Source organism: Zea mays, chromosome 6 (genome assembly GCF_902167145.1).
Source record: "Zea mays cultivar B73 chromosome 6, Zm-B73-REFERENCE-NAM-5.0, whole genome shotgun sequence".
In the NCBI taxonomy this organism is placed as follows: domain Eukaryota; kingdom Viridiplantae; phylum Streptophyta; class Magnoliopsida; order Poales; family Poaceae; genus Zea; species Zea mays.
This window is the reverse complement of record NC_050101.1, coordinates 79,456,110-79,466,775: the sequence shown is the minus strand read 5'-3', so window position 1 is coordinate 79,466,775 and position 10,666 is coordinate 79,456,110. Positions and strand designations below refer to the sequence as shown.

General features: G+C 44.0%; 1 protein-coding gene across 1 annotated transcript; it reads left to right on the top strand.

The window, feature by feature from the left end:
• The first annotated feature begins 2,148 nt into the window (after positions 1-2,148).
• Positions 2,149-9,120, top strand: LOC103629463 (uncharacterized). The gene is made up of 2 exons (XM_035959950.1): positions 2,149-2,508; positions 2,783-9,120. The coding sequence occupies exon 2, from the start codon at positions 4,095-4,097 to the stop codon at positions 5,610-5,612; it is 1,518 nt and encodes a 505-aa protein (XP_035815843.1). The 5' UTR covers positions 2,149-2,508; positions 2,783-4,094; the 3' UTR covers positions 5,613-9,120.
• Positions 9,121-10,666: the final 1,546 nt, after the last annotated feature.

Below are 10,666 nucleotides of genomic sequence, written 5' to 3'. Positions count from 1 at the left end.
TTTGACATTTATGCAGTGACCTTGTGAGTTATTGATGATGTTTCTCATCATTCTAAGACCAGGGTGTCCTAGTCGATAATGCCATAGAGAAAATAATTCAGAATGTCTAAACACTGTCTTTAGGAAAGTGTACACTGAAGGTGCACTAATCTTAGTATAATATAACCCTGATTCTAGCGATGGAAATTTTTCTATGATTTCTTTGTCATATTCCCCATACTTTATGATGGATAGGTATTCCTTACCATTTTCCTCTGTGGTTTCTACATGAAAACCATTTACACGAATATCCCTAAAACTTAAGAGAGTTATCATTGATTAGAGGTACAATAGTGCTTCTTTGATTTCGATTTGAGTACCCATCGGGAGTGTAATTGTGCCTTTATCAGAGCCTATTACACATGAATCGCTTCCAGCGATTGTGGTAATACTTCCAACATTCTTCATGATCGTATGAAAGTATTTTGTTTCCCTTAAAATGGTATTTGTTGTGCTACTGTCAACAATGCATATTTCCTCCATAGGCCTCTAATAGTGTAATTATCATAATTAGTACGACATATATAAGAGGGAACATTGCATATTAAATAGTTCAACATAGTTCATGCAAAAGAAACAGATAATGCTCTCATAGAGCTTACACATCATTAATGGTTCATCAAAGTCCGAATTATAATGTGCATGCAAGCACTTCAAATGGAATCAAGAAAAGCATCGGTGTCGACGTCTACTTCTACCATGGAGGTGTTTTCTTCACTTGCAATCATCTTCACAGCGCTTGCAATGTCGAGAGGCGAATAAGATGCTTTTGGCGTCAGATCTCCCATGATGGCTTCTTCATTGGTGATGGCCATGGTGAAATGCGCCTCAGCTTTGTTCTTCTTTGCTTTGTAGGCATCGACAATGTGCTTTGGTGACCGACATATCTTGGACCAATGTCCCCAAACACCACATTTGTAGCATGTCTGTTCTTGCAAGCCATATGGTTTCTGTTGTGGCCTTTTCTTGTCATCTTTTCTTCTCATGGGTATGAGGACGTTCAACAGTGGCTTTGTTTTTTCCCTTGTCACCACCATGCTTTCCCCTCTTCCTATGGATGGGTTTTTGGATCTTGTAGGAGCTAGCATTGACTTCAGCGTTAAAGCCTTTGCTTCAACAACTTGCATAATGTCAATCAGGTCGTTGTACAGCTTGTAAGCATCCTGACGATAGTTGTGAGCACTTTGAATGGCGCTCGGGTGGAAAGTGGACAAGGTTTTTTCAATCTTTTCCTCTTTCGTGATATTCTTACCACAAAGGGATAAGTTGGTACAAATTAAGTGTAATGCCGAATTATATTCGGCCACAGATTTGAAATCGGCAAACCTAAGGCGAGCCCAATCCTGCTGTGCTCGGGGCAGGATTGTGTACTTCAACATTTCGAACCAGTTTTTCAATGCGGTCCAAAGATCATTTGCCTTCCTCTCTGTCATGTATTCATTCTTTAGTGTTGGTGAGAGATGATGTCGTAAAAAATATAGTGCTTGATCATTTTGTTCATCGGTGGCTACTTCATCTTTATTTCCAAGTCCTATTGATGCTTTGAGCTTCTTGCTCCCAAACACTATCTGTACGTCTGATGCCCAAGTGGAGATAGTTTTGGCCATGCGGGGCCAATTCCTCAAATTCACCATTCACAATACCGGGCATCTATAAAGCGATAAATTTCATGGTCAGGTTACTTCGTGTAATCCATTTAGAGCAATATCAATAATGATGCAAATAAATATGAGAGAGAAAATAACTACATAGAAAATTTAGATGTACAGAAAAATTATTTTGTAAGTCTTTATAATTCTTGCATAATTATTCTGTAACTTTCAGGAATAAAAATAAATAATTGAGTGGAAAATAAAATGAACCTTTTGTGAATAATTTATTTAGTCTATTTTTTATGAAGACCCGCAGCAGCGCTTCGGTGGGCGTGCACACAGCCACGCTTGCGACGACGTTTCGTTGCACGGACAACATCGGCTGGTGCGCGCGAGACTGCAGGGCATCAATGATGGCTGCATTGCGGTGGTGTTTTGGTGCCCGTGAGACAGCGGCGGGTGGGTTATGCATGGCATCATGCTGGGTTAGGCTTTCTCTAGTAGGATTCGTAAAGGGTCTCGCATCCCCATTTTACGTATTGAGGAGCTACTGTACCTGTCCCAACAGCATGCGTGTAGGTATAGGGTATCGCATAATTAGAGGTCTGGCTACAGCATGCGCAAATCCACACTTCTCTCTCTTCCTCGCATATTCTGGACAACGATCATACTTTCCCTTTCGTCCGTTCCCTTCCTCTGGCCACCCTATTTCGCCCACGGCGGCGATCGATCTGGAGATTCCGGGGCCCTCCTGCAAACGGTGCCGGTCGGGTAGCAGGGGGTGTTCTCATCACGGTAAGCGCCGCCGGCAGAATCGGCGGTCCGAATCTCCAGGAACCGGCGATTCCACCTCAACGACTCCCACATCTGTGCGAAGGTATGCATCTGAATCGACCTGTGAGATGTTTCGATGCATCGTTGTTTGGATCTTGTATGTAGCGTCCGTCGTGTGAGATTTGTGTTTAATGTCTTCATTTAGCATCCTGCAGACCTGCACATACACGTTTAGGGTTTAAACAAAAAATTGCTGGAACACAAATACATACCAATCACCAATTGGAATTCAATTTGTTCCATGTCGGCTAGTTGCTTTACTGATTTCATGTGTCACAGATGTTCGGTGCTACTGCCTGATTGCATGTGTCCTGCAGATGGCGTACACTCCTTTGGATACCCTCAAATGGGTTGTAAAGGAAATGGAGATGAACTCGGTCGAGGTTAGGCAGACGGTTGGTCATCCTACCAACTCATCTTATGAACTCCAGCAGCTTATTGACAAGATCCTAGACTTATCGGATTGGTTGGACATGGTTGCCATTCAATGTGCATAAGTTATTACCAATTACAACCCACCCCCTCACCCACTACAGAAGAGTTAGAAGTTGCCGAGGAATTTGGACGAGAGCCTCCTTCATAATCTTCAATTCGAATAGGTTCCATGCCATGCTCGTACTCAGTGCCCATATTGTGTAGAATGATAACACAATCAACAATGAATTTGAGATCAATGGGGTTCCAATTGCGAGCATGATTCTTTATAATTTGGTATTTGTCTTGTAAGACTCCAAATGCTCGTTCCACGTCCTTTTGGTACTCATCATGTTTGGCGGTAAAATACTTGTGCTTATTGCTAAATGGGCAAGAGATAGGTTAAATCAAAGTAGTCCACGACAGATAAATGCCGTCAGCAAGGTAGTAAGCCATATGGTATTGTTGACCATTCAGTTGGTAACTAACCGAAGGACCAACTCCATTGGCTAAGTTGTCGAAGACTGGTGAATGATGCAGGACGTTAATGTCATTGCAAGATCCAGGCATTCCAAAAAATGCATGCCAAATCCAAAGGTTATGGCTTGCAACAGCCTCTAGAATCAATGTAGGTTTCTTGTAGTAACCTCTGTACTGACCTTGCCAGGTCGTGGGGCAATTTTCCCACTCCCAGTGCATGCAATCAATACTTCCGATCATACCTGGTGTTGGGGGCCTTCGGCTTACGAAGGTCCTCAAAAACAGGATTTAACAGTATTTCTGGAGCATAATGTGTGAACAGGTACCTTCGGGCTCGAGTCGGAATCACAGTAGGAGAAGCCTAAAATAATACGAAGGTTGATACAGCGCCAAAGATGTGAGCGGGAAAGCTTCGGCGTGCTAGCAGAAAATGAAACCGACTTAAAGATAAAAAGGCTATTCAGACCTCGGCGGATTACTATAGAATTATTACCAAATGTAATGGGCATGAATGTAATTTTGTATGAGCCGTGTCCCGTGTCTATAAATAGGTGAACAGTACCCCCGTACTGTTCACGCTGATTTTGCATTTTGCCTTTGCGTCACACCTGTACTTTCATTTCCTTCCAAGCTGAAGCATTTGAGAACAAGTCTCCAACATTGGCGCCCACCTCCGGTGAACTCACTTCCACTCTTTGAGTTTTTGAACACCTTCGGCGATCATAAACCTTCGCTATGGCGCCGAAGAAAGCTTCAGCAACTGGGGCTGCAGCTCTCCAACCGCTGGACCACAATCAGGAGACTGTCTCCCTTCGGGAGGCCCGAAGCCAGAAAAGGAAGGTTGTTAGCCCGACACCGCCAGAGGATGAGATAGACCAAGAAATTAGAGACATGGAGATGCTTCATCAACAGGTGCAGTGGAAGAAGGAAAAGATGGCCAGGCTAGCTGAATTACAAAGGCAGATAGACGAAGCCTCTGAAGAAGTTCGTCATCTTACTCAGGATGAGCAACACCGAAGGCCTCAGCAACAAGACCTTCATCAGGAGGGTTTCCTCAATGAAGATGACTGGTATGACAATTTCCATCATGGGAATTTTGTTTTTGATGATGCTTCTCCTCTGTCCGCTGAGCTGCAGGCTACGCCTTGGCCTCCGTCCTACAAGCCGCCTCAGCTTCCCATATTTGATGGCCACTCAGACCCGAAGCAGTTTTTGATGAGCTACGAAGCAACAGTATCTTCGTATGGTGGCAATACTGCAGTCATGGCCAAATCTTTTGTTATGGCTGTCAGGAGTGTTGCTCAAACCTGGTACTCCTCCCTTCGACCAGGAACGATCACTTCATGGCAAAAGCTGAAGGACTTGTTGTTAACCAGCTTCCAAGGGTTTCAGACGAAGCCAGTCACTGCTCAAGCTCTATTCCAATGCACTCAAGATCACGAAGAGTACCTTCAGGCGTACGTCCGGAGGTTCTTGCGTTTGAGGGCACAGGCACCAACAGTGCCCAACGAAATTGTCATTGAAGCCATGATCAAGGGGCTTCGGCCAGGACCTTCAGCTCAGTACTTCGCTAGGAAGCCCCCTCAAACTTTGGAGAAGCTGCTCCAGAAGATGGACGAGTACATTCGGGCCGATAATGATTTTCGCCAAAGAAGGGAGGAGGCTTTTAGGTTTTCTGAAATGACCAGGGGCTTCGGAGGGAGGTTCTATCCGAGGCACGTTAGATCAATTCATAATTCTATCCAAAATGATGATAGGGGAAGCCAACAGCAAAGGCCACAGTGCTCCTCACAGGCTTCGGGGCAACAGCAAGGCTCCTTCCGACCACCAGCTCCGAGAGGCAGAGGCGCCAGGGGCTTCGGCGGAAGATTTGGCGATCAACCAAGAAGAATTTTTTGCTTGTTCTGTGGTGAGAACAAAGGTCATACCACTAGAATGTGCCATGTTACCATCCAGAAGCAAAAGGAAATAGCCGAAGCGGCAGCACAACAGGCCCAGCCGAAGCAGGTCATGCACACTGCTTCGTATCATTCGCCTTACATCCCAGAATATGTAGGCAACCACCATGCAGTTTCTGTTGCTTCGGCAAGTCAGCCTCAAGCTTCCTGGCAACAGCCTCCACCTCCACCACCGATGCAACAAGGCCAGCAGCCAGAAGGGAGCCAATATGCTCCACACCAAAGGGACTTCAGAGAACAGTCCGAAGCTCGCACAGTCAACAGCACTGTGCCAGAGTCAAAGCACATCTATTGACAAATATCCTACCTTGATAGCGGTCTTTATCATTCAGTTTTATTTTTCTGTGTAATAAAGGACATTGTTTAGATTTCATGTAATAGTTTCGTTGTTTACCACAAGGAAAATATATTTTTCCACAGGCTTAAGTTGTTGAAGCTTAAAGATTTGCGCTAACAAAGAGGACCTTCGAATTATTAAAAATTCTTCGAAGCAACAAAAAGTCGTTCTAAGGAACGCAGAGTAAGTTTGCCGAAGTCACAAAAAGCCGCTCCAAAGGGAGCGCAGTGTAAGTTTTCTGCTCCAAAGTCGTTCCAAAGGGAATGCAGAGCTTACAGCGAAAAGTCAACGCTGATACCGCCTAAGTAAAAGGCGAAGCGCGAAAAGTCAACGCGAATACCGCTGAAAGTAAAAGGCGAAGAAGCTCCTAAGGGAGGCTTACAGCGAAAAATAAACGCTGATTCCGCTGAAGTAAAAGGCGAAGAAGCTCCTAAGGGAGGCTTATAGTAAAAAGACAATGCTGATTCAAAAAGATTATGTGTTTTATCGCAGGAATGTGTGTGTATCTTCGGAATAAACACCATCTTGCATAACATAACATCATCGCATCATTTCGCATAGCATAAGCATCATACATCATGCTGCATATGGCACAAGAAGGGGACTCGATATCGATCTTCGGAAGAATGTTTTGAAAAAAGGGGAAAATCATGCTAAGTCGCAAGGAGATACACTATTGATCTTCGGAAGTGTAGCTTCGGAAAATATCTTCACGAAGCTTGGATATTATTCATCAGAACAATACGGATATTGTTGTGACAAATGAAAATTCTTCTTCACGAAGCATGAAAAGAAGGGAAGATGTTTTTTCGTCAGACTCAAAAACGGTACGTATGTAAAATTTCATGCATCGTAAAGAATAAAACAATAAAAGCAGGTATATTACATTCAGGGCTACAAGATGTCACACATGTTACATTTCAGAAGTTTTTACAATAGTATTTAATCTTCTCTCAGAACAACTTCTGCAGCCTCATTCAGGAGCCGATTAACATCTTCGTCCATGATAGCTTCAGCCATCTTCTTAATTTCGTCGTCTCCTTTCGGGTGAGAGCCCGGAGACGCTTTAGCAGGATCTGAAGGAGGACAGGATACGACTACAATGCTATTACAAATTGCGAACGAAGTTTAAAACCAAAAATTACAACACAATAAAAACCATTAGTTAATACCTAGTTGCCCTTCGGGCTCTGCGCTCTTCTCAGCAGCCTCAGCTACTTCTCTAGCGTCGTGAATGCCCTTCTCGCTTTTCTGGATAATTTCTCGAGCCATTTCTCGGCCACCATTATCCCAAACATCGGTGAAAAATTTTCCACCAACCATGCTAGCTTCGGCTGAAGGATCTCTCGCATCTTCAAAGGACAAGGTGGCTTCGGATTGCGCTAAAATCTTTACATGATCACAACCCTTTTTCTCCAAAATGGTGGCAATCCCCCTGGCACCCGAGAAAGCACATATGTCTCCGCGGCTATTTAAAATTTCCTCGAAGGCCTCAGCTTCGTGATTAATCCATTCGATGGCACCTTCGGGGTTGCCTCTTGTAAAGTTTTCTTCGCTCGAGAATGCGCCGACGCTGGCGAAGCTAGCTTTCAACTTCTTAACACATTCCATAGATTTGTTATAGCATCTTTTCTTGGACGAGCGAAGCTTTTCAACAGTTTCCTCTAAATGATTTGCCCATTGGTCGCTGAGTTCTCGCTTCGTTTCTTCAAGTATGCGTTCCTCTTTGGCTCTGGCCAGTTGTTTCCGAAGATCTTCAATTTCACGCTTCTGAGCCTCAGCTTGACCTTTAAACGTAGCTTCGTCTTCTTTTATTCTATTTATCAATGAATGCAATATTTTATCTTTTTCGAGACCTTCGTTCCGCAGTTCAATTACTTCGGAACGAAGGTTGCTCAGGGCTATAGCGCACCCTTCGTCTTCGGCATCTTTTTGGGCCCTGAGGGCATTGCTAAGTATCAGACCCTGCAAAGAAAAATATGTGTGCGTCAATAGATTTAGGAAAACGAAAAATTTTGGTCTCAACAAAAAATACAAAGATCCCATTTGTTGCACCTTTAAGCTATTATATGCCAGGCTGTCGGCCAGGTCGTTTTTCGACAGCACCGAGAGCCCGTCTTCTAGAGTTGGGAATCCGAAGCTCTTGCTCATCTCCCGACAGACAGAAATCTCCTTGCTGTCAGGGAGACAATACAAAAAGTCTTCTTCCCCACTGCCATTGAATATTAACGCCCCCTTTGGATACTTTAGTTTTTGGGCGTAAAGCTAGGCCTCTTGCTTTTCTTTTTCTGATAATTTTTTCCCTGAAGCATGTCGAACAATATAATCAAGGACTTTTGGGGATGCTTTGGGGGCAATAGCACTGATTTCTTCAACAAGGATTTGCTCTGTTACTTTTTCTTCCTCGGTTTCCAAGGATTTTACCTTCATGGGCTCTGAGGGCCCAGCTTCAGCTTCAGTTTCTTGCTCTGGAGCCTTTGTATCAGAAATTTCAGTTTTCGCTTCGGGAATGGCAACAGTTTTCTTCGGAGGTGTGCTTGAGGATTTAATTGTTTCCAGAACATCTAGCACATTGACCATTCTTTTTCTTTTTGGAGTCACCGATGGCACCTTTTGATTTTTTATTGTCTCAACATTTGCTGAAGGACTTAAAACTTCTGATATTTTTGATCCCTCAGTTGGTCCTTTTATTTCTTCCATTTTTTCTGTCGATGGCGCCTCGGCCATCTCTTTGGTTTCTGGTAGCAAAGTCTTTGGTTCTTCCAATTCTATCCTTGTTGGCGCTTCAGCCATTTCTGCGACTTCTGGCAGCAAGGTTGGCTTGGTTGGTTTTTCAGCTTCGGTGGCCGAAGGAGTCTCTCCGGTGAGCTCAGGCACCGAGGCTGGTTCAATATAGCGTGGCTGATGTGTGAGGACCTTTATCCTTTTTCTTTTCGGTTCTGGCTCGCTAGGAGCAGTTGCAGCTTCTTCTTTCGCAGAGGTTGTGTTTTTTCTTTTCTGCCCTCGAATGGGATAATGATAGTCAGGGTAGATAAACCCGATTGCGTCAAACACTCGGTTCAGCCTTTTCTTTTTTCGACCTCCGAAGGCTGCTGACAATGCAGTATCTTCAGCCTTCGAGTAAACCCCAAGCAGCTCATCACTTAAATTTTCAATGCTTTTTAGCCAGTCATCATCTGGCTCAACGAATTTATCTCCAAACTTGAAAGTATACATCAGCCTAATAAGGCCACCTTCGTCAGCCTCCTTTATGGCCTCTTGCGGCATTTCCCATTTCTCCGCGAGCGGCCATACTCTGAAGGCAATATGCTCTTGTACCAAATCTCTCGTTCCAATAAAAGAGCAAATAACACCGAAGGCTCTCTGGCATTCTTCGGCAGCTTCGTTCATTTCAACCTTCGACCTCCGCAGGCCGAAGCTTTGCCAAATAGGGCGCATAATTACACCCTTGATATCTTCCCGTACTGTCAGGTCATTCTTCACATAAAACCATTCTGTCATCCAGTCGCCGGGCCATCTCTTCCGAAAGGTCGGCACGGGACAGCTTGACCCAGACCGAGAGACGAAACTGTAGCAGCCAAAATTATTGTGATACTGTTCCTTACCCCAAGGTTTTGTTTCGTATGATAATTCGTGTATGTTACAGAAACTTTTCGCATCAGGTTCCAGACCTTGACTTCTCACGGCCCACACGAAGATATTCAGCCTTATAATTGCTTCGGGGGTAAGTTGATGAAGATAGACTTCAAACATTTTCAGCACCTCTACGAAAAAGCTGCTCAGCGGAAATCGTAGTCCAGCTTTCAAAAAGCTTCGGAACACTACGACTTCATTTTCCTCAGGGGCCGGGCAAGTTTTCTCTCCTTCGTCGACCCTCACAATGGATAAATCCCGGAAGTATCTTCCCCTCATGTTGGCAACATGATTTTCTTTGATACCTGATTTGCCAAAAACTGAATGGCTTGGTCGCCAGGGGCGATCTTCGGAGTCTTCACCACCGCTATCCACATCATAACTGTCGCTGTCATCAGTGTCTTCGGACAAACCTTCTAAAATCTCTTTGGTGATTTTTTCCGTATTGGTCTTCGACATTGCTATAAGAAACCCCAGATTCTTCTCTTCATCGAGACTCAGCTTCATCTCGGCAGCAGCCTTCTTATCTTCAGACATCTCCGGAAGCACTAAAAAACTGTTTTCAATGCCGAAGCTTCAAAACTTAAAAGCTAAGCAAATCTTAGTGCGTGAGAGCTAAAAATTGAGTGAGCAGGAGCAGATGGCAAGAGAGCGTGCCAAATGAGCTTGCGGTATGATCTTATTTATACGCCCAGTGCGTTGAAAATTGTAAGACCCCGCCTGTCAGTGAATGTTGCTATTCTAGCAAAGGGAAGGTGTTTTTTCGGACCTTCGGCTTAAAGCCTTCGTCCATGTCGCAATCTAAATTTATTATTTTAAAACAAATTAATATTGCGAGGGGCTACTGTTGGGGGCCTTCGGCTTACGAAGGTCCTCAAAAACAGGATTTAACAGTATTTCTGGAGCATAATGTGTGAACAGGTACCTTCGGGCTCGAGTCGGAATCACAGTAGGAGAAGCCTAAAATAATACGAAGGTTGATACAGCGCCAAAGATGTGAGCGGGAAAGCTTCGGCGTGCTAGCAGAAAATGAAACCGACTTAAAGATGAAAAGGCTATTCAGACCTCGGCGGATTACTATAGAATTATTACCAAATGTAAAGGGCATGAATGTAATTTTGTATGAGCCGTGTCCCGTGTCTATAAATAGGTGAACAGTACCCCCGTACTGTTCACACTGATTTTGCATTTTGCCTTTGCGTCACACCTGTACTTTAATTTCCTTCCAAGCTGAAGGTACATTTGTAATTCGATATCATTTCTGTTTCTCCGCAATAATAATAAGCTGATAATAATATATAATTATCTATGTTATCCTTCATATTCTTTGTGATTCATTCTTCGTCATCGTATGCTGTGTTTATGAAGGTACGTCCTTC

Excerpts from the sequence above, each read along its gene's own strand:
- LOC103629463 (XM_035959950.1), top strand. The coding sequence starts at position 4,095 with ATGGCGCCGAAGAAAGCTTCAGCAACTGGGGCTGCAGCTCTCCAACCG.